This window comes from Dermatophagoides pteronyssinus, unplaced genomic scaffold, assembly GCF_027571235.1.
Source record: "Dermatophagoides pteronyssinus isolate colony J.1.1.1.1 unplaced genomic scaffold, Derpt_VIB-CSIC_2022.12 sq0003, whole genome shotgun sequence".
Lineage (NCBI taxonomy): Eukaryota > Metazoa > Arthropoda > Arachnida > Sarcoptiformes > Pyroglyphidae > Dermatophagoides > Dermatophagoides pteronyssinus.
In genome coordinates this window covers 205,793-231,455 of record NW_027461527.1, presented here as the reverse complement: position 1 = coordinate 231,455, position 25,663 = coordinate 205,793, and the positions used below count along the sequence as shown (strand labels likewise).

General features: G+C 26.6%; 10 protein-coding genes across 11 annotated transcripts; 7 read left to right on the top strand and 3 right to left on the bottom strand.

Annotated features, from left to right (window-relative positions):
• Positions 1 to 650: 650 nt before the first annotated feature.
• LOC113797649 (uncharacterized) lies at positions 651 to 1,940 on the top strand. Its single transcript, XM_075825253.1, has 2 exons — positions 651 to 1,327; positions 1,415 to 1,940. The coding sequence occupies exons 1-2, from the start codon at positions 651 to 653 to the stop codon at positions 1,938 to 1,940; spliced, it is 1,203 nt and encodes a 400-aa protein (XP_075681368.1).
• A 3,974-nt stretch (positions 1,941 to 5,914) lies between these two features.
• fmt (phosphatase 6 regulatory subunit 1-like protein fmt) lies at positions 5,915 to 10,742 on the bottom strand. Its single transcript, XM_027341087.2, has 10 exons — positions 10,263 to 10,742; positions 10,119 to 10,198; positions 9,184 to 10,051; positions 8,929 to 9,107; positions 8,757 to 8,867; positions 8,238 to 8,694; positions 7,401 to 8,168; positions 7,161 to 7,316; positions 6,812 to 7,079; positions 5,915 to 6,675 (listed from the first exon to the last, which is right to left on the bottom strand). The coding sequence occupies exons 1-10, from the start codon at positions 10,311 to 10,313 to the stop codon at positions 6,221 to 6,223; spliced, it is 3,393 nt and encodes a 1,130-aa protein (XP_027196888.2). The 5' UTR covers positions 10,314 to 10,742; the 3' UTR covers positions 5,915 to 6,220.
• A 302-nt stretch (positions 10,743 to 11,044) lies between these two features.
• Positions 11,045 to 15,120, top strand: LOC113791265 (lysosomal cobalamin transporter ABCD4-like). 2 transcript variants are annotated; one of them, XM_027341018.2, is made up of 4 exons: positions 11,045 to 12,216; positions 12,968 to 13,239; positions 13,308 to 14,521; positions 14,593 to 15,120. In XM_027341018.2, exons 2-4 carry the CDS (start codon positions 13,005 to 13,007, stop codon positions 15,031 to 15,033), a joined length of 1,890 nt encoding a protein of 629 aa, XP_027196819.2. In that variant the 5' UTR covers positions 11,045 to 12,216; positions 12,968 to 13,004; the 3' UTR covers positions 15,034 to 15,120. The 2 variants fall into 2 exon arrangements, with proteins under 2 accessions (XP_027196819.2, XP_075681333.1); XM_075825218.1 differs by lacking the exon at positions 11,045 to 12,216 and adding an exon at positions 12,845 to 12,860.
• LOC142646395 (uncharacterized) lies at positions 12,260 to 12,928 on the top strand. Its single transcript, XM_075825219.1, has one exon. The coding sequence runs from the start codon at positions 12,301 to 12,303 to the stop codon at positions 12,853 to 12,855; it is 555 nt and encodes a 184-aa protein (XP_075681334.1). The 5' UTR covers positions 12,260 to 12,300; the 3' UTR covers positions 12,856 to 12,928.
• On the bottom strand, positions 15,030 to 16,116 carry LOC113791270 (uncharacterized). The gene is made up of 4 exons (XM_027341025.2): positions 15,832 to 16,116; positions 15,574 to 15,767; positions 15,323 to 15,512; positions 15,030 to 15,260 (listed from the first exon to the last, which is right to left on the bottom strand). Exons 1-4 carry the CDS (start codon positions 16,001 to 16,003, stop codon positions 15,118 to 15,120), a joined length of 699 nt encoding a protein of 232 aa, XP_027196826.2. The 5' UTR covers positions 16,004 to 16,116; the 3' UTR covers positions 15,030 to 15,117.
• A 322-nt stretch (positions 16,117 to 16,438) lies between these two features.
• On the top strand, positions 16,439 to 19,066 carry mei-9 (DNA repair endonuclease XPF mei-9). The gene has a single exon (XM_027341120.2). It carries the CDS (start codon positions 16,439 to 16,441, stop codon positions 19,001 to 19,003), a length of 2,565 nt encoding a protein of 854 aa, XP_027196921.2. The 3' UTR covers positions 19,004 to 19,066.
• Positions 19,067 to 19,089: 23 nt separating this feature from the next.
• Positions 19,090 to 20,593, bottom strand: LOC113791267 (trypsin-1). The gene is made up of 2 exons (XM_027341021.2): positions 19,987 to 20,593; positions 19,090 to 19,928 (listed from the first exon to the last, which is right to left on the bottom strand). Exons 1-2 carry the CDS (start codon positions 20,279 to 20,281, stop codon positions 19,141 to 19,143), a joined length of 1,083 nt encoding a protein of 360 aa, XP_027196822.1. The 5' UTR covers positions 20,282 to 20,593; the 3' UTR covers positions 19,090 to 19,140.
• A 303-nt stretch (positions 20,594 to 20,896) lies between these two features.
• LOC113791269 (putative serine hydrolase) lies at positions 20,897 to 22,313 on the top strand. Its single transcript, XM_027341023.2, has 2 exons — positions 20,897 to 21,315; positions 21,406 to 22,313. The coding sequence occupies exons 1-2, from the start codon at positions 21,189 to 21,191 to the stop codon at positions 22,275 to 22,277; spliced, it is 999 nt and encodes a 332-aa protein (XP_027196824.2). The 5' UTR covers positions 20,897 to 21,188; the 3' UTR covers positions 22,278 to 22,313.
• A 182-nt stretch (positions 22,314 to 22,495) lies between these two features.
• Positions 22,496 to 23,237, top strand: LOC113791271 (cilia- and flagella-associated protein 20-like). The gene has a single exon (XM_027341026.2). The coding sequence runs from the start codon at positions 22,571 to 22,573 to the stop codon at positions 23,189 to 23,191; it is 621 nt and encodes a 206-aa protein (XP_027196827.1). The 5' UTR covers positions 22,496 to 22,570; the 3' UTR covers positions 23,192 to 23,237.
• A 39-nt stretch (positions 23,238 to 23,276) lies between these two features.
• Positions 23,277 to 24,640, top strand: Snup (snurportin-1). The gene is made up of 3 exons (XM_027341022.2): positions 23,277 to 23,552; positions 23,621 to 24,389; positions 24,459 to 24,640. The coding sequence occupies exons 1-3, from the start codon at positions 23,371 to 23,373 to the stop codon at positions 24,573 to 24,575; spliced, it is 1,068 nt and encodes a 355-aa protein (XP_027196823.2). The 5' UTR covers positions 23,277 to 23,370; the 3' UTR covers positions 24,576 to 24,640.
• Positions 24,641 to 25,663: the final 1,023 nt, after the last annotated feature.

The following is a 25,663-nucleotide window of genomic DNA, read 5'->3' as shown; positions in this document are numbered from 1 at the left end:
GATTGCATATTTGTTTTCTGTAATTTCGTTTTGTCAAAATTAAATAGAAATTTTTTCCAAATAAAATTTATGCCACTAAATTCAATAAATATTATCATGCAGATAATTCTTTTTCTTTGAAATTTTTTTTTGAAAAACTTTATAATTCATTTTGTTTTCCAAATCATTCCAAAAGAGAGTTAGGAAAAAATATTCATGAAATTCATAATCAATAAAAAAAAACTTTTCCGGCATAGACTTTCTACAAAGTTTTTTTTTCCATCTAATAGTTTTCGGGGAAAAAATTTTTGATATAAATATCATTCTATCTAGGTACTAATGTATAATATTTCTTATTGTTTTTTTTCTCTCTCTCTATTGTTATTGATCGATCAATTGATCATAAGAATATTTGAATGTTTCGTACCAGACAGACATTTAGAAGAAAACGTACAAAATTAATGATGGTTTTGTTTTTGTTCTTACTTTCCTTTCATTCATTCATAAATTTGTTTTTCTTTTTGGAAATTGAAGAATTTTATTTCGGACATAACGTTTCTATGGAATTTTTTTTTCTATTTCCTCAAATATATTGAATATAATATATATTGTGAAACTATTGTGAATTTTTTTTCAGATTATTATCTTTGTTTCTCGCATTCCAAACAACCATGAATCCATTCAAACCATTCAACAATGAAATTGTTGAAATTAAACATTTTATTAGAAATGGATTTCAAACAATTAAATTTTATGCTTTACGTATTGATTATGATCTTGTTGATTATGAACATCAAAATATTTGTTGGACATTTTCAAAAATTAAACGTTCCGTTTTCTTGTTGATCAATGGATGTATAAGTTTATTATATCTTTCACTTTGTGTATTATGGCCACATAATGATTATCTAATTAGTATGGAAATATATGATGAAATTGTTAATTCAAAACGTAATGATTTTATTGTTATCGAAATGATTATTGTATTTATTCTACGTGAATGTTTATATTATTATCATTTGCTTCAATTTATCAAATATAAATCAAAAATTAATGAATTTATAATTAAATATTGGCATTATAATGATAATGAATTATCATCGGAATATCGATATTATTTAATACAATTTTATCAAAAATCTTGTTTCATTTCAACTAATTCTTATCGTATTTTTACTATTGGTTTATTGGCTATTGATTTTATGTTTAATTTTTTTTCCTTTTATTTATATGATAATGGTCAGATTAGTTTGATGAAATTTCTACTGACATCAATATTTTTTTTCTCATATGTTTGTCAATGTATATTTATAATTGGTGATTCATTAATACTTTTAAGTTTTATTGTGTTTATTATTGAATTTTTTCGCATCCGACTCAAACTATTATCAATTGAATCGATGAATATATTTAAAAATTCATTTCAATCATCTAGTAAAATACAAAAATCAATCTGGTATCGATTTCATTATCAATATGTCTATCTCTATAGTGAAACATATAAATTCAATTCAGCTGTTCGATTTATATTATTGATCACTGAATTAATGTCTAAATCTACAGTCGTAATTTGTTTATTATTCTATAGTCATCAAACGAAAATGTATTTGCAGAATACACTCGTCACATTAATTTTTATAACAATATTCTGTTTAATAAGCGGTCTTAATTTTCGTATAGCTCAACTGCCATCATATAATCGATTATGTTGGTTATCCTTACATCGTTGGATTGCTCGATCACAATGGTTAAATTTGGAACGAAAACAATCTCACAATAGATTACCGCTACGATATTCACTTAAATCACGTCTATTTTTACAATCGATGACCAACAATCAATTTGGTTTTACTTGTGGTCGATTGTTTTTCATATCCAAATTCAAATACATTCAAATGTTTATCATGAATTTTCATATGGCCATTAAATTTTATAAAAAAATTTGCCTATCACAAACCTAATAAAAAAAACTATAGTTCTTTTTTTTTAAAAAATATTCATAAAATTTATAATCGATAATGATTTTTTTCAAAAAAAAATTCCGGTATATATTATAATTAAGTTGAAACTATCACTATTTCCATTCCGTTTTTTTTCTTGAGAAAAAAAAAGTATGGGTGTTTTTATTTTCATTTTTGTTATTACTAATCGATTTATCGAAATGTATGTGTATGTAATATTCATTAGAAATGCAAAAGGTTTGTTTGTGTTTTTTTTTTTTTTTTTTTTTTTGAAAGTCTTTCTGTCAAAATGATCATATTTTTCATTCAATCACGAAAGTTTTCTTTCTTTTTCTTTCATTTTTTTTTGAAAATCCAAGAATAGATTTTTGTACACGTTTCTATGGATTTTTTTTTGCTTTGCTTTTGTTCATTTCCTTAAGTATGATGAATATTTGAATCTTTACAATTTTGATTTTATCTTTTTTTTGACATTCCAACTTGCAACAACAACAACAACAACATGATTTTCAATCCATTCAAAAAATCCAACAATAAAATTGTTGAAATTAAACATTTTATTAGAAATGGATTTCAAACAATTAAATTTCATGCATTACGAATTGATTATGATCTTTTTGATTATGAACATCAAAACATTTCATGGACATTTTCAAAAATCAAACGATCTATTTTTCCAGCAATCAATGTATGGATGAGTCTTTTATTTTTAATAATTTGCGTTGTATTACCTTGCAATGATTACTTTATAAGTACTGAAATATATGATGAAATTGTTAATTTAAAAAGAAATGATTTTATATTTATAGAAATGATTATTGTATTTTTTCTACGTGAATGTTTATATTATCATCATTTGAATGAATTTATACATTATAAATCAAAAATTAATGAATTTCTAATTGAATATTGGCATTATAATGATAATGAATTATCAACTGAATATCGTTATCATTTAACACAATTTTATCAAAAATCTTGTTTCATTTCAACTATTTCATATCGTATTTTTACTATCGGTTTATTGGCTATTGATATTATGTTTAATTTTTTTTCCTTTCATTTATATGATAGTGGTCAGATCAGTTTTAGAAAATTTCTACTGACATCAATATTTTTTTTCTCATATATTTGTCAATGTATATTCATAATTGGTGATTCGTTCATATTTTTAAGTTTCATTGTGTTTATTATTGAATTTTTTCGCATTCGTTTCAAACAATTATCAATAAAATCAATGAATATATTTAAAAATTCATTTCAATCATCAAGAACAGTTCAAAAATTATTATGGTATCGATTTCATTACCAATATGTCTATCTCTATAGTGAAACTAACAAATTCAATTTAACCCTTAGAGATATATTATTATTTCTCGAATTAATATCTAAATCTTTGGTGGTAATTTGTTTATTATTCTATAGTCATCAAACCAAGATGTATTTGGAGAATACACTTTCTACATTTATCTTAATAGCAATATTCTGTCTTATAAGCAGTCTTAATTTTCTTATCGCCGATTTACCATCATATAATCGTATTTGTTGGCTATCTATACATCGTTGGATTGCTCGATCACAATGGTCAAATGTGGAACGAAAAAAACATCGCAATAGATTGCCCTTCCGATATTCACTTAAATCACGTCTATTTCTACAGTCGATGACCCATAATCAATTTGGTTTTACTTGTGGTCGTATGTTTTTTATATCTAAATTCAAATACATTCAAATGTTTATTATGAATTTTCATATGGCTATTAAATTTTATAAAAAAATTTGTTTATCACAAACCAAATGAAAACTGTATTTTTTTCAAAATAATATTCATTCAATAGACTTTAGGCTTTTTAACTTTATAATTTTTGTTTTATCATTATAAATTCTTTCTTCTTTTATCCATACAAAAAAATAAAATTCTTATTTTTCAAAAATTCCTTTCAAAATCATTTTTTTTGTTCCAATTTAAAATTCATAATCAATAAATAAGATTCCATGGAAAAAATTAATCGAGTTTCTTTTTTTCTCACATATCAAAAGTTTTTCCTTGCGATTTTTTTTAAAAAAAGGACACTTTTTTTTTTTTGTTACTGATCGATTAATTCGATTGATTCGATGCATGCATGCATGTACAGGAATGTATGTACGTTGTTAGTAATTTTTTTTTCCTTTTTCTAAAATATTCATTTTTTTCACTTATCATAAGATTCTTTTTTCTTTTCTTGAGAAATACTTCTCAAGTTAATTATGTTTCTCAACCAAAAAAAATAAAATAAAATAATTGAATTTCAAAATAGTGTTAAATACAGAAACATTGAACAGGAAAGAATAGTGAAGGAAATTGTGAAATGACCAGACCCAACCTTTCTATGGATTTTTTTTTCATCTGTTTCATTACGTCAAACAAGACGGTGAACATGGTAGATAAAAGAATTTTATTTTTTCGAAATATGACATTCAATTTTTTGGCTTTCCAACAACCAACATCATTATCATCATCATAATGAATTATTTCAATCCAATGAGATCATTAGATCAAAATATCCGAATCAATGATATTATTCGACAAGGTTTTCAATCAGTAAAATTTTATGCATTACGTATTGATTATGATTTAGATGATTATGAACAACGAAAAATATTTTGGACATTTTCAATGATTAAACGTACAATTATTTTAGAAATAAATTTATTGATATCAATAATGTTTCTATTTTCATATGTAATATGGCCACATAATGATTATCTAATTAGTATCGATATATTTGATAAAATTGTTAATGCAAATAGAAATGATTTTATTGTTATCGATATGATTATTGTATTCATATTACGTGAATGTTTATATTATTATCATTTAAATGAATTTATACAATATAAATCAAAAATTAATGAATTTCTAATTAAATATTGGCATTATAATGATAATGAATTATCATCGGAATATCGATATTATTTAATACAATTTTATCAAAAATCTCGTTTCATTTCAACTAATTCTTATCGTATTTTTTCCATCGGTTTATTGGCTGTTAATTTTATGTTTATTTTCTTTTCTTTTCATTTATATGATAGTGGTCAGATTAGTTTAGTTAAATTTCTAATGTCATCAGTATTTTTTTTTTCTTATATATTTGTCAATGTATATTTATAATTGGTGATTCATTAATACTTTTAAGTTTTATTGTGTTTGGTATTGAATTTTTTCGTATTCGTTTCAAACAATTATCAATTGAATCAATGAATATATTTAAAAATTCATATCAATCATCAAAACAACAGCAAAAATTATTCTGGTATCGATTTCATTCTCAATATGTTCATCTCTATAGTGAAACTCAACAATTCAATTTAACACTTCAAAATATAATATTTTTTACTGAATTAATGTCTAAATCAACAGGAATAATTTGTTTATTATTCTATAGTCATCAAATCAAGATGCATATTCAAAATACACTTGTTACATTTATTTTTATAGCATTATTTTGTTTAATAAGTGGTCTTAATTTTCGTATAGCTCAATTACCATCATATAATCAAAATTGTTGTTTATCCATACATCGTTGGATTGCTCGATCACAATGGTCAAATGTTGAACGAAAACAATCTCACAATAGATTACCATTACGATATTCATTTAAATCACGTCTATTTCTACAATCGATGACCAACAATCTATTTGGTTTTACTTGTGGTCAAATGTTTTTCATATCAAAATTCAAATACATACAAATGTTTATCTTGAATTTTCATATGGCTATTAAATTCTATAAAAAAATTTGCTTGTCAAAAAAATAAGTGTGAAAAAAAATTCCTTATTTTTGTTTTGTCTATAGAACCGCGGTCAGAACATTTGATCACCCCATTGCTTATCATATGAAAAAAATCTGTAAATAAACCAAATATATTTAAAATAACAATGGTCATTTATCTGACCAATGTTTGACCAAAAAGTTATTTAAAAAAAAATATTTAAAGCAAATGATTTTGTTTATTTTATTCAATTTGTAATATTAATTATAATATGAACGATGATCACAATTGTAAATGACAAAATTAGCCTAAATGTATTATTTATTTACATTTCGGCATTCTGTGTTTTTTTGTTTTGTGTGTGTGTGTCTGTGTGTATATATAAAAGTTGCTAATATTTTATAGTTGCTTGTACAATTTCAACAATATCGGAGTTATTTTACTGTTTCAAATCAAAAAAAAATCATCTTGATAATAGCTATTATTATTATTATTATATGATTGAATTGCTTTATAAATAAGGATCATTCGTTTGAATTATTAAATGGGTCATCTTCATTCATTGAAGTATTGGCAACCATTTGACTGTCTTCTTTATCATTATTTTCATTGTTTTTTGTTGGCGATGAGCTTGATTTAATATTTGCAACAAATAAATCTTCTTCAACATTGTTTGATTTATCTACCGAATCATCATTTACATGAGCTGCAGTAGACTCAGTAGTAGCGTTTTCGTTGTTATTCAAAGATTCTTTGGATTGCTGTTGCTGCGGTTTATTCATAATCGAAACCATTGGTGATGATGCAAATGGATCGTTAAGAAAATCAGCCCAACCTTCATCGTTAACTATTTTTGAATTTGATGATGAACATTGCATTGTTGGTCCCCATGGATTTTGTTGTTCAATTGTATTCGATATGTTCATCGTTTCCGAATTATTAAATACATCGATATCAGTAAAATAATCTTCTAGGTTTTCTATGAAAATCAAACAAAAACATGATTAGTACTTTAATAACATAAAAATTTTTAAAAATTCATTGCTTTGTATGGATAATGTTAAAAAGATTCTTTCAGATACTATCTTGATTGTGGAAGAGAAAAAAACACTTACGTAAACCAATTCCATCTGAAATTTTTTGATTCGTTTCGTTCGAATCAAAAGATGCAAAACATTCTTGAATAAGAAATTCTGATCGTTTTGGCCATTGTTCATCGGCTGTCGATTGTTTATCATTCGATGATATATTGAATGAATCATCATTAGCCCATGGATCATCAATATCATCAGGATTGGCAAGTTTTTTATTTATTTCTTGACTATTTCTAGTAGAACATTCAAAATATTTTTCAAGACTTTCAAAATCTTCGCTAGGATTTTCCTATATTTTTAATAATTGTTATGGTGATAATTTCATTCATTAATGATATGAAAAAAATAAACAAAAATAAAATCTACATACCCAAAATTTTTCAATATCATTAATTATATTATTATTAAGCTTTAATGCTTCATTGATATCTAAATTTTGATTACTAAAATCGGGCAATGGTTTCGGTTCGCTTATCATATTGGTCATCGTAAATTCTTCGTCTTTATAACGAAGAAATTCCGATTCCTTTATTTTTTTTTGGGTGGGAAAGTAATGAGAAAAAAATAGTCATTCATCAATTGAATATTTGTTGTAAAAAAAATTGTTTACCTCGTTCAGAATTGGATCAATCAATGGATTACATTTAGATTCGGGTACAAGTTCGGCAGTTATTAATTGATTCAATTTTTCAAGTTTACCTTTAACAAATTCTTTCCATTGCGGCAACATTTCTTCAAGTGAACATTCACGTAATAAATTTTCATTACATCTTTCATTCAATGTGTTTGCAATCAAACGTAAATGACCCATATAACCTGGCCTAGATATAAGTTTAGGTTTTTTCGAAACTATTATCGTTTCATCTGTAATTGATTTTTTGGTTTCGGATTCATTTTGTTCTTCCATTATAACATCTTCAACATTTTCTTTTTTTTGTTCATCAACATTCGACGAAGATTGATTGTTTTCTTTCGATTCTAATTTTTCATCCACTTGATCGGAACATTGTTTTTTATCATCAATATTTTTCAATTCATATGATTTGATCGGTATCGATTCTTCGGCAAAATTATCCAATATTTTTTCAATCAAATGACAATCTTTAAGTATTTGTTCGACCAATGTTTTTGTTATTTCAAAACGATTTAAAAAATATGATATTTTTTCCTTATCCTTATTATCATCATTATTGTTTGGCTGATCATTTGATTGATTTTCATCATTTGTTTGATCATTATTATCCATATTATTTGATGGTGTTTGATGATGTTTATCATAAATTATTTTATAATTATGATAATTTTGAAATATGTAACAGATAATTTGCAAATAATATTTATGTAATTGATTATTCAATGGATAGGCAAAAAATTGATCCTAACATATATAAAAAAAAACGTAAAAATTAAACAACACCAACAACAATAATAATTCATAGAAACTTACGGTTAAAATTTTTAAAACATTCAATTGTGAACATTTTTTCATAATTTGAAAATCTGATGTTGCAAATAATGCAACAAACAAATGAACCACTTCAAGACGAATAAATCCAAGTGGTTTTTCAATAATACCGGCTGTTGTTTTCATTGGTTCACAATAAGGTGAATCAATTAATATGGCTACAAAATCTTCTAAACGTTCAATTAATGCTTTTGAACAATTTCGTACACATTGTGTAAGATGTTCACTTTGTGTTTCTTCGGTTGGAAAATCCATAATTTTTTCAACAACTCTTTCAAACATTCTTGATACATTAAGTGAACTTTGTTGTTTTAAAAATTTTGGCATCGGTTCTAATTCATCATCATCATCATCACTCATTGGATCGGTTGATGGTTTTTTCGAAACCTTTTCTATCATTGATGATAGCTGCGCTTCTTGTTGTGTTACCATATTTTGACTAAAACAATACGTGAATAAACAACAATTTTTTTTCTGAATTAATCAATCATAATTACTTACTATTCAAGATTGTATTGAAGTAACACCTGTATGATTTTCAATCCATTTACAATCGAATTTTTTGTACGACATTCAAACATATTGTTCAATAATCGTTTTATCGTATTTTCACTATTAGGGGAATTTTTTTTTTTTTGAATAAAAAATATCACAAATAATTATTATCACTTACGATTCTAGATCAAATTTTATCATTATTTCTTGTTGTGCTTGTTTAGCATTGATAAGTACTTCACGTTTTAAACGTATCATATCCGAAATAAGCTGTGCAACATTTTGTTGTTCAGATTCCAATTCAGGATTTTGAAACATATCGATTAATTTATTAATAAATTCATTTTCAATTAATAACTAATAGATAAATTCAAATGGAAAGAAAAACCATAAAAGATAATGATGGATAAGATAAGCAATTTAATTCACTTACATTATTAAATTTTAAATTGATTGATGATTCTTGTTGTTGTTGTTGTTGGTGTTGTTGTTCATCATCATTATCCTTATCATTATCATCATCATCATTTTTTATAATAATTGTTGTTCCATTTAATGTTTCTTTAATTTCATTCGTTAGTTGATTAATTTGATTATATCGATCAACATTAATATATTTCCATGTTTTATAAATAAAATCCATTATTGCCGATGTTTGGATATGTTTTAATATCACTGTAACAAGATCATTTGGATGATTTCGTGTGATTAAAAATTCTAACACAGGTTCTGTATCATGCATAAAAATATATGCAAATACTTTGGTAAAAAAACTAGCTAATAATGGATTCAATGATTCTTTATTGGTTGTTGTTGTTGTCAACGGTTGTTTTTCATCATTTTTCGTTTCAAATTCCTGATTATCACTTTTTCCATTAACTTTATCTTCATTATTTGATTGCGTTTCTTTATCTTTTATTTCATCAATTTCATTTTTATCACCACTTTCTTCATTTTTTTCATTATCATTTTTATCAACATTTTCATCATTAGATTCTTCTTTTTTATCTATGGATAAATTTTCTTCATTTTCTGTTGATTTTTGTTGCTCTTCTTGTTGTTGTTGTTGTTGTTCACTTAAAACAGATATTTCATTTCGACATGAATGATCAAGAAATGACCATAAAATCAAAAGATATTTTCGATTTGTAGCTATTAAATTTGAAAATAAATTACCATCATGTGTTAATATTTCACATATTGTATTTGCATATTTATAATTTTCCATTTCATTATCATTCGATTCTGGTTCAATGGTCATCATTGTTAACATTTTAATTATTATCTCATCTTTCGTCAGACTATATTTATAAATAAACAATGAAATTTTAATAGAAAAACAACAAATAAACATCAAAATAAACTTACAATCGAATTAATGATTCATTATTTCCAATACATTCTTGTAATACATCATCTTCATCAAGTATCATTTCCAATGTTACATCCTAAACAAACAAAAACAAACAAAAACTTAATTCAATTTCAACAACTTTTTTTTTCAATATTAACCTTTTCTTGTAGGATGGAATCAATCCGTGATGTTGTATCATTCCAATACATTTTTTATTTTAATAATCGTTGATAATTTGATTCGAAAAATTGATATCACAATTGATTTTTGTCTTCAATGATGGACAAAACAAAACAAAACAAAGCACACACACACACAGATAAACACAATACAGGCTTTTGTTTTTTAAAGAAAAATAAAATTTATGAAAGAAAAAATGATAATAATAATAATAATGATGTGTAGAATATGTAATAAATAATGTGAAAATGCAAAAAATATAAATCCAGAATTCAAGATAATAATAATAATAATGTAAGGCTGTAAAGGTTTTTTTTTGTTTTTAGAATAGAAATTTTAACCTAAACATCATCATGACCATTGTTTTTTTTGTTGTTTGTTTGAAAAAATTTTGTTTTTGTTGTTGTTTATGTTTGTTTGTTTGTTTGGTGATGATAATAATCATTCATAACGCATTGTTAAAGCAAAAAAAAAGAAAGAAAAAGACGACACATAGCATAGAGAATAGATACATGCATGCCATGGATCTTTTTGATGATGATAATAATGATGAAGATATTGGCCGTTGTTGATATATACGTTGGGAGTTTTATTTTGATTCAATGTTTTTTTTTCATTCATTCTCATTTTCATCATCGATCGAACGAACGCAAAAAAAAAAACATTCTGATCCATTCATAAATGCAATGATTGAATTTTTTTTTTTTCGTTGATCCATTTCGATCGTAATTCGAATCTTTTTTGTTTTGAAATTTTTTACTCAAAAAATTTAAAAAAATTTGGTTTTTCGTCTGGATGATAGAAATCAGAGAAAAAACTATATAGAAACTGGACAGATATTATTGATTAGATTTGAATTTGTTCATGGACATTGGCTATTTTTTTTCTGTTGATAATTTTATCAAAAAAAAAAACATCGTCAATAACAAGACTGAGTTTTACATGAGTTCTTCGAGTGTTATCTTTTTCTTTCATTTTGCATTGATCCAATTTTCTTGTTTCGGAAAGAATCCTTGAGATATCATTTTTTTTGTTTCTCTTTCGGGTTATCTTTTTTTATGGATCATATTTAGCAACAACAAAAAAAAAAAATTGGCCATTTTTTCTGATAATGAAGAAGAAGAAAAAAAAAATGTACTCGCTGTATCAATGTACATTTTGCAAGCAGTCGACGCCGAAACAAAACAACCATAATTGGGATGTTATTTTTTTTTCTGCTGTTATTGTCGTTTATCATCAAATGATTTTAAAATAACAATAATGATGTTTTTTCGTTTGTTTGTTTGAATCATTTTCATCCAACAAATCATCATAGTTGTTGTCGAGGCTTTTCTCTCTCCATCGATCAAACTAAATCAAATCAAAGAATCTAATCAACGTTTTAAATCAATCAATCAATCAATTCAATATTTTGATTTTTGATCTTTTGTACATTACTCTCTCTCTGTTGTTTTATTGTTTCAATTGATAATTATCAAAAATTTTATTAATTAAAGATTTTTTCATATTTTTACTTTTTTTGTGATTTTACAATCAATTTACCTATAATAAATTGTTTTGCTTGTTTTTTAGCCTGTATAGAATGTATTTGATTGAATAATGATGTACAATTTTTTGTTGAATATTTTATAAGTATATCATCACCACCCGGATGTTTATCAATAAATTCAGTTAAATCTAATATATTATCATCGATTATAATCCATATTGATTCTTTTGTTAATGATAAATCTTGTGCCACTTGTTGCTCATTATAATAATATTTAAATAAAGATTTTTTTTCCATCATCCAAAATCGATCCAAATCAATCAATCACTCTATATTTCAGTGTATTTTATTGTTTTGTATTTGTGTTTGTGTAAATCGGTGTGACCAAATCAATAAATTTAATTAAATTTATAAAACCGAATCAAATTATCGAATTATCAAAGGTATTTAAAATGGGTTTTGTAAATTTTTTTTTGTAAATTTTTGTTGTTGTTGTTTGTAAATAAAATTTCGTAGTAATAAAAACAATGAAATATCGTTCAATATTGATTCGATTTTCAATTATAATAATTGTAATTAAAGTTTTTCATTTACAATTATCATCATCAAATAATGATGATTGGTTTTTAAATAATTTATATGGTAAATTATTATCACATTGGTTAAATACAAGTAATATTCATAATGATATAAAATTATTAGATTTAAATTTATTAGAATATGAATTATCACAATGTAATGAATATTTATTTGAACATATATTATTTATTGAACATTGTAAACAAATTGCACGTTGGTCGATTGAAAAATTTTATTGTACATATATGGTTGGTTTGAATTGTCGTTTAGCTGTTTATTATTTAGATCGTTATGATAATCCTGATACATATCATAGATTTGTATCAAATTTTACATCAATATCTGATAATCATTCAATATTAGAATCAATAAAAGCAAATCAAGAAAAATCTAAACAAGAAAATGATAAAAAATTTTATAAAAGATATCGTATTGTTGAATTGAGAGATAATATAATGAATTCAGAAATATTTAAATATGTTAATCCAAACAATTATATTTGAATTATGTTTGTTTTTAATTGAAAATTACTTTTTTTTGTAAATAAAAAATATATGTCTTTTATTAATCAATTTTTTTATATTCATTCTTTTTCTTTACCAAAAAAAACTTTAGCGCAAAAAAAAATCACACGAATGGTGAAATCAGAATAATGTTACCACCATTAACATTATCACAAAAATGGTCATTAATATTGACGAAAATTTTTTCATTACATAAACTTGAAATAATCATTTCATTGATAGCAGTATTGATATTTTCAATTTTATATGAAATTGCTGTTTATCATGTTGGTTTAATTAGTAGTGATTATTATGAAATTTTAGGTAAAAAAGATAAAAATGGTTTCATCAGACAAACATTACAAGCAACCGGAATGATTGTCGGTAAGTTTTATTTTTTTTTAAATCTTTTCAAAATTTGTTTTACAAAAACATTTTTTTTCTCATTCAAGCAATATCATTATTAATAACATTAAAACGTTATTCATCATCATATCTTTATATTGGTTGGCGTAAACATTGTACAATACAAATACATCAACAATATTTTCAAAATATATCATATTTTAAATTAAATATTTTAAATTATCCATATAATAATTTTAATAATGGTAAACATTATCAATTAGATAATATTGATCAACGTATTACACAAGATGTTGATCGTATGTTTCAAATGTTATCGAATATTATTAGTGAATTATTAGTTTGGCCATTTATATTAGGATTTTATTGGTATAAATCACAAATAAAAACTGGTTGGCTTGGACCAATTAGTTGTTTAATATTATTTATAATTGGTTCGATTATAAATTCATTTTTAATAAATATTATTAGTCCTTATGTTTATCAACAAGAACGTCGTGAAGGTGATTTTCGTTTTCAACATGTTCGCATCAGGAATAATGCCGAAGCAATTGCATTTATTAGTGGCGAATCGGCTGAACATTATAAATGTCATACATTACTTAAATCATTAATCAATGTACAATATCGTTTAATATTTCGTCAATTTTTTCTAATATTTACAACAAATCTATCGGATTATTTTGGTTCAATAATATCATTTATTGCTATAGCTGTACCATTATTTGCTGGTCATTATGATAATTATACACCACAAGAATTAAGCAAATTAATTAGTGCAAATGCATTCGTTACAATTTATCTGATTAATTGTTTTACACGTTTAATTGATTTATCACAAAATATATCAATATTTTTGGGTAATTATAATCGTATTATTGAATTGAATAAATGGTTTCTACAACAATCACCATCATCATTAAATAATGATGGTTCATCAACAACTGATATTGATACCATTTATATGAATCAATCATTAAATTTTAATAATAATAATAATGGTGATTATCATGAATTAAATAATTCAGATAAAAATTTTTATGAAATGAAAAATGTTACAATACAAACACCATTACAACGTACGGTATTGCAAAATTTAAATTTAATTATTAAACCACGTATTAATTTATTTATAACTGGTTCAAATGGTATTGGTAAAACATCAATATTACGTTCATTAAAAGGAATATGGCCAATAAGTTCCGGTTCAATTGAACGTAATCAACAATTATTGCTTGATACAACAATGGCAATGTTTTTTACACATAAACCATTACTGACTAATGGATCAGTAGCTGAAGTAAGTTAAACCTGATAACTTTTTTAAAAATATTCACTAATTTAATTCAATTTCGTTTTTTTCCACTTAAGCAAATTTTATATCCAAAAATCTATAAACGAGAACAATGGTTTCAAGATATTGGTTTTTGTGAACGTGTTATTGATATATTAAAATTTTTAGATCTAGAAGAATGTGTACTGAAACGTGTTGATAATGATATATTTTTGGATTTCAATGAAAATTGGATTGATCATCTGTCGGCCGGTGAAGCACAACGTTTTCAAATGGCCCGGATATTTTTCCATCGACCATTTATTGTATTTTTTGATGAATCAACAATATCATTACCAAAAGATGTTGAAAAGAAAATTATCAATGAACTTATTTATCGTTATTCAATAACAATTGTTAGTTGTGGTCATCGAATTAGCGTTAAAAATCATCATCAAATGGAATTATGTATACATGGTCCAAATTTATTTGAAATTAAAGATTTATCACAATCATCAAATTCTTCGATGAAAAATTAGTTGAAAATATTTTATTTGGAATTGTTTTTTTTACATTCATTTTTATATAAAAAAATTTACATTTGAATAAATCATGTTTTTTTTTCATTGTAATGCATCATAATTGTTTGATTCTATTCGATGCTTTTTTTTCTGATTATTTAATTTTTTGATAACTTTTCGTTTTAATATCAAAGACAATTTTCGTTTTTCTTCATTATCTGGATATTTATGATCAATAAACAGATCTGAAAAAAAATATTACAATCAAATACATCATGTTTGCTTGATTTTTTTAAAAAATACTTACAAATAAGATCAGTAATGTTTTCTCTGATCTCTTGGGAGTGTTCCCTCCATGTCATTCCGGGAATCAATGCGTCTCCAAGAACTGTTTTGCAAAGACGAAACAGTCCTTTGATTTCATCGTTTGGTATCAAAGCTGCTGATAAATCATTTATAAAAACATTCATCCGGTTTTTGCCGGTTGTTATAACATTCTGAAATGAATAAATATAAAATATAAGTAAAGCAAAATAATACTACCGCAATAAGTTTTACATTATCTGCAGAAGGTCTTTGAGTTAAATAATCCAATTTTTGCTCTAATTGGTTTATTTTATTGGACTGTTCGTCCAATTGCTTTTGCATTTTGAATATCATCTCTTTTAGTTCTTGAATATCCCTACTTTCCAAAGAGACAGTCCTTTTGGAAAGGATTTCTTCTTTAATTCTTTTCACTTCTTCAGAAGTTCCTATATTGTCCGAATGACAAAATAACATTTATAGGAAACAAATCACAAGCAAAATTTCTGTTACCTATAAATTTGATTATCCCTTGTGCTTGGATGAAATCGTTTGTCGTATAGATGATTGGATGATTGGGATAATTATCACCACTTATCCAATTTGGATCGAAATCCTTTATTTGAAAGACGCTAATTTCGGTCAGCTCATTAGCCCATGCAACAAGAACCGATAAACCAGCCATAATACTTTTTAGTAGAACAAAACTATAATTTGTAAAATTGAATAATTCATTTATCAAATACTTGAAACAATTCTCGGTTCGTGCATTTTTATTATTTTTATCGAATGTTTTTTTTCCATTTTATGTTTGAAAACAACTTGCAATGTATAAACAAGATTTATTCGATTACTCTCATCATCATCGCCGAAAGAATTTATTGAATTTGAATTTGTTTTTTTCTTTGAATTTGTTTCTGTTTTTTGAGGAAAAAAAATGGATCAACTACTAGAATTTGAACATGAAGCATTATTAAATGTATTAAATCAAAATAGTTTAACAATTTCATCAAAAGGATTATTAAATGATCGTCTTTTATTTCATTTAGTTCGTACATATTCAAATCATTGTCATTTGGTTTTTGTTATTGGTTCGAATGAAAAAGAAGAAGATAGTATTATGTTTCAAATTGATGAATATATTGCCAAAAGACGATCCAACAATAATGATAATAAGGATGATGATGATGAATTTGAGCGGCCACAAAAAATTTCCTATTCATCGTATAAAACACAAGAACGTCATAATATGTATTTAGCCGGTGGTGTTATATTTATAACAACAAGAATATTAATTGTTGATATGCTTGCCAAACGTGTACCTATTCAATCAATATCGGGTATTATTGTTCTAAATTCACATCGTATAATTAAAGATTATTATTTATCATTTATTTTACGTTTATATCGATTATCGAATAAAACTGGATTCATTACGGCTTTATCACAAAATGCATCAAGTTTTTTTGGTTCATTTGGTCAGCTAGAAAAATGTATGAGAAAATTATTTGTTAGTCAATTATATTTATGGCCACGTTTTCATGCTACAATTCGTAATTCATTAACCATACGTAAATCACCAAAAGTTAATGAATTTCGTATACAAATGACACCTGTAATGAAAGAAATACAATTTACCTTTCTCGAACTTATATCATCAAGTATTAAAGAATTAATTAAAATGGAAAATATTGGATATTTTTTTGATAATTCAACAAATTCATTAAATGAAGAACGTTCATTAAATACGATAAGTGTATTATCAAATAATTTCAATAAATTAATACGTTTAAATCTTGATTCAATATGGTATAATTTAAGTTTAAAAGCACGTCGTACAATACGTGAAATACAATTACTTAAATCCTTACTATTTCATTTAACTGAATTGGATTCGGTTACATTTTATGGTGAAATTAAACATATAATGGATACATATGATCCAAAAATACATACAATTGATTGGTTACATCGACCAGCAGCAACAACATTATATGATCTAACTGTTGAACGTGTTTTTAAAGAAAATTTAAATAATGAAAAAATTTTTCAAATTGAAATTAATCCCAAATTAGAAGCATTAATCATTCATCTTAAAGAAATTGAACAAAAAATTTTAAATGAAAATAATACTGCTGTTGATGATGATGATGTTGTTGATATTATAATTGTTGTAGAAAAATCATATTCAATTAATTTGATTGAAAAATATTTGGATAAAGGTCGTAATGTTGTTATTGAAGAATTAAAACAAAAAGCTGAACTTTTAGCTAATGGAAAAAAGATTGATTTGATTTCGAAATTAAAATCGAAAAAATCCGAAAAATCAAATCCAAATGATAAAGATGGTGATGATGGTGATGGTGATATTGAAGAATTTGAAGATCAATTAACATTAACACAGATGATGTGTCCAATTGAATCACATGAATTATCGATTGTACGTCGTCATCAATTATATCAAATACATTATTATGAATGGTCAGCTGATGATGATTGTGGTTTAGGTTTAAAACATTTACTTTATACATTAAAACCACAATATATTATTATTTATGAAGCTGAAATGTGTGTTATTCGTCAAATTGAATTATATCAGGGATTATATGGACGGCCAGAAAAACCGGAGATTGAAGTTAGTTTTTTTGTTTATGATGGTTCAGTTGAAGAACAACGTTATCTACGAAAATTACAAATAGAAAAAGAATCATTTGAAAAATTAATACAAGAAAAATCTCGATTACCTGATCATAAAGAAAATGAAGGTATTGTTGGTGAACATCCTGATTTGATACGTGGAAAACCAACACTTTTTCATCCAGATGAATATGCTGAACGTATTAATTCAAGATTAGGTTGTGGTGGTGGTAATATGGAAAAAAATTCCACATCTAATCCACAAGTATTAATTGATTTACGTGAATTTCGTTCAGCATTACCATCATATATTCATAAGATTGGTATTGATTTAATACCTGTAACATTAGAAATTGGTGATTATATTATAACACCTGAATCTTGTATCGAACGAAAAGCTATACCGGATCTATTAAAATCATTATCCGATGGACGACTATATCAACAAACACAAACAATGACACGTCATTATAGAAAACCATTATTATTAATAGAATTTCCTGAAGATTCATTTAGTTTTCAATCACGTATATGGGGTAATGCATTTTTATCTAGTCAAATATCAAAATCAGAATCACGCCCAGATCCATTAACACAATTATCAATATTGATAATAAATTTTCCAAAATTACAATTAATTTGGTCACCATCACCAAATTTTACAGCCAATATTATAAATGAATTAAAAAATGGTAAAGAAGAACCAAATAATAATAATATTATTCGTTTAAATCTTGAACAAAATCAAGAATTATCATCTGATTATATAAATGATCGTTATGATATTGAAACAAAAGAATTTTTATTATGTTTACCCGGTATTACTACACAAAATGTTTATTGTATTATGAATGAATTTAAATCAATAAATGATATTGTACAACAATCAATTGAAGAATTAACAGAAAAATTAGGTAGTAGTCATCATTCACAATTACTTTATAATGCTTTGCATAGTCCAATTACGTTGGGTGTTGATACACAAAACAAAATGCGATCAAATAAAGAAACCACCAAACGTTTTGCTTATGTTCGTAAACGTAAATAATTAATATTTTTTTAAAAAACATTTGTTATGAAATTAATAAAGATTTTTATTTTAAAAAATGAATTTTTTTTATTATCAAATAAATTTATTCAATTCTAACAAAACATAATAAGTATGTACAAACAAATTAAAGTCAATCAATGCATATGAGCACCAATCCATGCAAGATAATTTGGTACATAGGTATAAACACCTGGATAACCTTTTTCAGCACAACCATAACCAAATGAAACAACACCAGTTTGATAATAACGACCATTTGATTTGGATATTAACATTGGTCCACCTGAATCACCTTGACATGTATCATGACCACCATTCGATTCGGATGCACAGATAACATTATTCCAATCAAAATAATAATTCATATTAAGTAAACGATTATATGTATCACGACATTTTTCCAAACTTGATATCGGTACATTTACCTGATACAATGTATCGGATGGTGTAAAATCCATTTGATCATGTACACCCCAACCAATCATAGTTGCCATTGTACCAATTTTTCGTCCCAAACGAGATCCACGTTCAGGTAAACATACTGGTGCTATACGATCATTACCAACAAAATCTAATGGTCGTTTTAATCGTAACAATGCAATATCATCATTATGATATTGTGGTGTATAATTTTCATGTATGGTTATCGAATCTAATTGCATAAATTCTCCTGAATCGGATAATTCATGTGCACCAACTTTAACAACATATTCATTTGGATCAGTAATTAAATCAGCTTTTTGAAAAACACAATGTGCAGCAGTAAGAATATAACGTTCACTGATGATGGTAGCACCGCATTGAAAAAATTTTCGTTGATCATGAATACGATATAACGCAGCAGCCCATGGCCATGAATGTGGTGTAGCTTCTAAACCACCAACAATCAATCCATCCGGTCGATCCGGACGAATACCACATTCTGATCGATATTAGTCATATTTAAAAAAAACATGATCCGAACAGAACAAGATACTTACCTTTTTTACCCAATGGATAACGTTCAAAAGCTACTTCATTTGGACAACATTTGATGAAACGATTGCGACCAGTACAACCAACCGAAGAAAAATTGCCCAAATTTGGACAAGTTCCAATCGTACAATAACCAGGCTGTCCTTGACCGGTAGCACATTTCGGCACTGAACCAAGATTGATAATCTGATCGATAATCGTTATAAAACCTTTATCGGTTTTATTTTGGCCAACAATCGGATTAGCTTCGACAAACGAAACAATAACAATACCGAAAACAATAACAATTATTGATTGCATGTTTAGATGATTTTGTTTTGGACAAATTCTACAGATTCATTCAGTTGCGAGATCCGAGTATTTATATATCTGTCAAAAACAAAACAGACATCATAGATCTGGTGATTACCAACCAACCAACCAACCAAACAAAGAACGATTTAACATCATAAAATTATGCCAAGGTACCACCAGGCGTTATCAACAAGGTTGAATATCAATTGTCAAAATAACAGAAGCATTTTTTGGTTTCATGACAATGTCATGGAAAACATTGTAAAATTGACAATCAATTCAACATCCTTCCTTGTTTGACTATAGCGCAGTAATAAAAACATTCATTTGCAATTTCGAATGTCAATGCGATGGCCATTGATGCAATTTATAATTTATGATCATCATTTATAATTTTAATTTCATTTAATTTTTTTTTCTCCAGTAACACACCATGGTCATGGTCATTTTTTTTCTCACCACCATAACTGATTATCATTCAGAATTAATCCATTAATTTTTTTTTTTTGTAAATAAAGATAATGATAATGATTTTATTTCTTTCATCAAAACATATTCTATGAATAACTCTGCGCAATTTACGTTGCATTTTATTGTTGAAATCAAACACACTCTTTTTTTTCAATAAATTATCGATCGTGAGCATCGCGTTCTCGTTGTTGTTGTTGTTTTTTGTTGTTTGCACTGTATGGGGACATTCATTGGAAAATTGATGATTGACGTTATATATGTAACGCGAATCATTTATTTCAAGATATGGTTAAGATTTTCCAATTGCTGAACAATTCTTTAATTTAATTATTATAAAATGTGGATACAGTGAATAGTGAAACATAACCAAAAACAAAGAAAGAAAAAAAAACGAAAACCATTCCTTTATTCACTTTAGTTCATTTTAAATTCAATTTCAATCATGATTCAATTGGAACATTGTTCAGATTTTGAAATGTCTGTACCATATGGTGCAATACGTGGTAAAATATGGCATCATAATTGTAATGATAAACCAGCACTCGATGATGATACTGTTCGTGTATTAGGTATGTACAATTTGAATGTCATTTGTTTGTTTGTTTGTTTGTTTTTTGGCCAATGTCATTGAATCTAATCTCTTTATCTGTTTTTTTTAGCGCTACATGGATGGCAAGATAATTGTGGTACATTTGATCGTCTAATACCATTATTACCTAGTAATCTTTATATTGTTGCAATCGATTTTCCTGGTCATGGTCTTAGTTCACATCTTCCGGCTGGTTGTCCATATAATGATACAATGTTTGTCATTGAATTGGAACGAATTGTTCAATATCTTGGATGGAAAGATCAACCATTTACAATACTTGGTCATTCAATGGGTGCTGCAATTGCTATGTTTTATGCATGTCTTTATCCATCATCTGTACGACGAATTATATCGCTTGATATGATCAAACCATTAACATTCCCTGCAGATAAATTGGCTGCAAAAACACGTGAAGGTATTGAACAATTTCTTCATCTGGAATCTAAACTTTGTATGACTAATGGTAATAATAATGGTGTTGTCGGTAATGGTGATCAACAAAAAATGAAAATGTCAATGCCACCGTTGTATGATCATCAAGAAGCTATCAATAAACTAATTTCAGCACATTCAATATTCGGTAAGATAACTGTTGAAGGTGCACAGATTCTTTTGAAACGAGGTGCTAAACCATCTACAAAAGATGAAAACAAAGTTTATTTTACACGTGATAATCGATTGAAAGCAATACTATTTCAACGTTTGGATAATGATTCGTTAGCACATTATTTTGAACAACTTGAATGTGAGATATTTATTATAAAAGCACAGAATGGTGTACGACTTGATCCAGATGAAATATCCGATCGTTATATTCGATTGTATCGTGAAAAATGTCCAAAATTCGATTTAATCACAATACCGGGTGGTCATCATGTTCATCTTTGTTCACCAGAAAATGTTTACCAAACAATAATCAATTTTCTTAATACTTCATAAATGACCATTGAATTAAAATGGTCAATTAGGATTTTATCTTGATTGTTTTTGTTTTTACTTGTTACCAAATTGTTATTATTATTATTATTATTATTAACCAATTGTCATCCCATTATAGATTTATTATCCAAATTATTATTAATAAAAAAATATTTAAATGTTTTCTAGAAAACATTTACCAAGAAAAAGAATTCAACTTTTCTGGGAAATTTCTCGTTTGTTATTGTTTTTTTTTCAGCGGTGATCACTTTGACAACCATTTTTGTTCATTGTTTGATTTTTGTCGGTGAACAATGTTCAAAAATACATTTCAAAGTGGTTTTTTATCGATACTTTATTCGATTGGATCGAATCCATTACAGATATGGGAGAAAAAAGTTAAAAATGGCAGTATTAAACGAATAACAGATAATGATATTCAATCATTGGTGATTGAAATAACAGGTTCAAATGTATCAACTACATATGTTACCTGTCCACCGCAACCAAGATCCAGTTTGGGAATCAAATTACCATTTCTCATTCTGATCGTCAAAAATTTGAAACGTTTTTTCAGCTTTGAAGTTGAAATTCTTGATGACAAAAATGTACGACGTCGTTTTCGTGCATCGAATTTTCAATCAGTTACCCGGGTAAAACATTTCATCTGTTCAATGCCATTACGGCTGGATGATGGCTGGAATCAGATTGCATTCAATTTGAATGATTTTTGTCGTCGTGCATACGGTAGTAATTATGTGGAAACCATACGAGTTACAATCAATGCTAATTGTCGATTGCGACGTGTTTATTTTGCCGATCGTATGTATGCTGAAGATGAATTACCAGCAGAATTTAAACTATATTTGCCTGTTACATCTGCATCTTCATCATCATCAAATCCATTGATAACTTCGACTACAATCATTGAATGATCTCTCTTTTTATTTGTTGCAATTTTTTTTTAAATATTTTTTTTCAATAAAAGATGAACGAATCAATAGTATCGATAGTTTGATTGATGAATGCATGGATCTTTTTTTTTATGATCTTCGAAAATCTTGTCTCAAATTTTTTTTGTTGTTGTTGTTGATATTTCGGTGACAGTTTAATCATGTCCGAAATTGATCTAATCAATAAATTGGATACCAATTTAAGTATTAATTCAACATTAACATTGGAAACAAGTACAGCTCGAATTCATCCAAAATTTTTGCATACAAATTCTAATGAATTTAATGTTGTCAAAAATGTTCAACATAAACGCCGAATGGAATTTCTGGCTCGTATTCAAAGGTAAAATTAATATTTTGTTTTTATTATCATTCATCTTTGATCTGAAATTGTTTTTTTTTCTCAAAAAGAAAACGAGAATCTATCATCGAGCGAATGAGACGTCTCATCGAAGACACTATCGATGATGAAGATGATGGTGATGATGGTAACACTGTACCGTCGACGATGGTCGAATCTTCGTCAACAGATCAGGAAATGTCGATCGAAACGAACGATAAAATAAATCATATGGAAATGGATTGTTCACCTACAACAACCAATAATAATAAGCGAAAAGTATTGCGTCAGAATTTTCGCAAATCAATATCCGATCGTTTTATGTTATCCGAATGGTTGGTTGATGTACCGAAAGATTTTTTCGATAGTTGGTTTTTCGTATGTTGTCCAAAAGGACGACGAACATTGTTGATTGCAAATGGTGGTCAAACTCGGGCATATACCCGTCATGGTCATTTTTTATTTAAATTTCAATCAAGAATACCAGGTGGCAGTAATGGTCATGCTAGTCATTTAAACATCGAATCTCATCAACGAAGTTTAATTCGATCGACAGCAAAAAATTCAATGCTCGATTGTATATGGGTAGAATCGGAACGTCGATTTTATATTTTGGATGTATTCATTTGGAATGGTTGTTCATTTTATGGCTGTGATACAGAATTTCGTTTCTTTTGGATCCATAATCATATTGGTAATGATTGTCGAGATGATGAACAAATGATAACCGATCAACAATCATCATCGCAAATTCTTATCGAAACATTACCATATTGGCCATGTACGATGACGAATATTCGTCAATATGGTCAAAATGGTCCATATCCATTCAAAACGGAGGTCAGTATGATTTTTGTTGAGTTTTTTTTTTGATTATAATGAAAAAATTATTTCTTTTTCCCAATCCAGATCGATGGTATATTATTCTATCATAAACAAGCACCATATATGGCCGGTATAACACCATTAGTATGTTGGCTTAAAGTTTCTATGTTGGCCGATATTTTTCCAAATCTCAAATCATAATTTTAACTGTATATAATTGTGCATGTTGTGTATGTGATTCAAATAATAAAAATTTTTTCTTTTTTTTTTGTTTTTTGAAATGTTGACCATCCGGAAACAGTGATGTGTGTCTATACTTGTGTATGAGTGTGACGAGATAGACTTCAAAAGCTGTCAAAATAGAAAATTTGAATGGTTGGACATTGAGTTTTGTTTTGTTTTGACCAAATTTGTAATTTGTCTCGATTAATGATGTGAATGGTCATCATCATCATCATTGTGGAACAATAAGAAAAAAAAGGGTTTTTTTCGGAACTGGACAACACAAAAGAAACATTTCTTTCCACTATTTGACAACTTGATATGTTTTTGTTGACTTTTTTTTGTTCATTGTTGTTGTTCACATTGTCGAAATAGTCAAAAAAAAATATTCCTCATTGAAAACATTTCAATCAATTTTTTTTGGAATGATTGTTGTTCTGACAATGGCCAACCAACCAACCAACAACATAGAGAACACGCGACTTTTTTTTCTGGAAAACAATTGATTGACTTGACTTGATTTGACTTGAATAATGAAAACAAAAAATATCAAACTGACCAACTGGTCATTTCAAATGAAATGTTTCTGGATGAATCAAATTTTCTGTTTTTACTGAAAAACGAAAGAGTTACATATTTTTTTCATAAATAGTTCATAAATCATGTTTTCATTCATTCGGTAATTTAAGCCATCATTTTAAACTCCTGCCCGATGAACAACAAACAACAACAAACAACAATCATTATTCGATTGGGTTAATGGAAAGAATCCATTTATTCCATATACCATTATCATCATCATCATCATAGTGAAACGATTTGGATGATAATGATGCAAAAAATGTGTTTGCTTGAAAATGTGATTGCTTTCAATGATCATCATGATGATAATAGCCATTATGATCCGTTATCCACTAGGTTTTTTTTTGTTGCTTTGTTTCATCAGTCCAAATGATTCGAAATGATGATGATGATGATGGTTACTTTTTCATGCAATAATCATCATTTCAGGCTAAAGTATCTATCTATCGATTTGCAAGTGTTAAAAATGAAAATGGAAATGATAA

Excerpts from the sequence above, each read along its gene's own strand:
- LOC113797649 (XM_075825253.1), top strand. The coding sequence starts at position 651 with ATGAATCCATTCAAACCATTCAACAATGAAATTGTTGAAATTAAACAT. Across the intron at positions 1,328-1,414 it reads ATACTTTTAAGTTTTATTGT|TAAAATACAAAAATCAATCT; the intron begins GTTTATTATTGA and ends TCAATCATCTAG.
- fmt (XM_027341087.2), bottom strand. The coding sequence starts at position 10,313 with ATGTATTGGAATGATACAACATCACGGATTGATTCCATCCTACAAGAA. Across the intron at positions 10,052-10,118 it reads AATGAATCATTAATTCGATT|TCTGACGAAAGATGAGATAA; the intron begins GTAAGTTTATTT and ends TTATAAATATAG. Across the intron at positions 9,108-9,183 it reads TCAATTTAAAATTTAATAAT|TTATTAATTGAAAATGAATT; the intron begins GTAAGTGAATTA and ends TTTATCTATTAG.
- LOC142646395 (XM_075825219.1), top strand. The coding sequence starts at position 12,301 with ATGAAATATCGTTCAATATTGATTCGATTTTCAATTATAATAATTGTA.
- LOC113791265 (XM_027341018.2), top strand. The coding sequence starts at position 13,005 with ATGTTACCACCATTAACATTATCACAAAAATGGTCATTAATATTGACG. Across the intron at positions 13,240-13,307 it reads AGCAACCGGAATGATTGTCG|CAATATCATTATTAATAACA; the intron begins GTAAGTTTTATT and ends TTCTCATTCAAG. Across the intron at positions 14,522-14,592 it reads CTAATGGATCAGTAGCTGAA|CAAATTTTATATCCAAAAAT; the intron begins GTAAGTTAAACC and ends TTTCCACTTAAG.
- LOC113791270 (XM_027341025.2), bottom strand. The coding sequence starts at position 16,003 with ATGGCTGGTTTATCGGTTCTTGTTGCATGGGCTAATGAGCTGACCGAA. Across the intron at positions 15,768-15,831 it reads AGGGATAATCAAATTTATAG|GAACTTCTGAAGAAGTGAAA; the intron begins GTAACAGAAATT and ends CGGACAATATAG. Across the intron at positions 15,261-15,322 it reads AAACATTACTGATCTTATTT|ATCTGTTTATTGATCATAAA; the intron begins GTAAGTATTTTT and ends ATTTTTTTTCAG.
- mei-9 (XM_027341120.2), top strand. The coding sequence starts at position 16,439 with ATGTTTCAAATTGATGAATATATTGCCAAAAGACGATCCAACAATAAT.
- LOC113791267 (XM_027341021.2), bottom strand. The coding sequence starts at position 20,281 with ATGCAATCAATAATTGTTATTGTTTTCGGTATTGTTATTGTTTCGTTT. Across the intron at positions 19,929-19,986 it reads TTATCCATTGGGTAAAAAAG|AATGTGGTATTCGTCCGGAT; the intron begins GTAAGTATCTTG and ends AATATCGATCAG.
- LOC113791269 (XM_027341023.2), top strand. The coding sequence starts at position 21,189 with ATGATTCAATTGGAACATTGTTCAGATTTTGAAATGTCTGTACCATAT. Across the intron at positions 21,316-21,405 it reads TGATACTGTTCGTGTATTAG|CGCTACATGGATGGCAAGAT; the intron begins GTATGTACAATT and ends TGTTTTTTTTAG.
- LOC113791271 (XM_027341026.2), top strand. The coding sequence starts at position 22,571 with ATGTTCAAAAATACATTTCAAAGTGGTTTTTTATCGATACTTTATTCG.
- Snup (XM_027341022.2), top strand. The coding sequence starts at position 23,371 with ATGTCCGAAATTGATCTAATCAATAAATTGGATACCAATTTAAGTATT. Across the intron at positions 23,553-23,620 it reads TTTCTGGCTCGTATTCAAAG|AAAACGAGAATCTATCATCG; the intron begins GTAAAATTAATA and ends TTTCTCAAAAAG. Across the intron at positions 24,390-24,458 it reads CATATCCATTCAAAACGGAG|ATCGATGGTATATTATTCTA; the intron begins GTCAGTATGATT and ends TTCCCAATCCAG.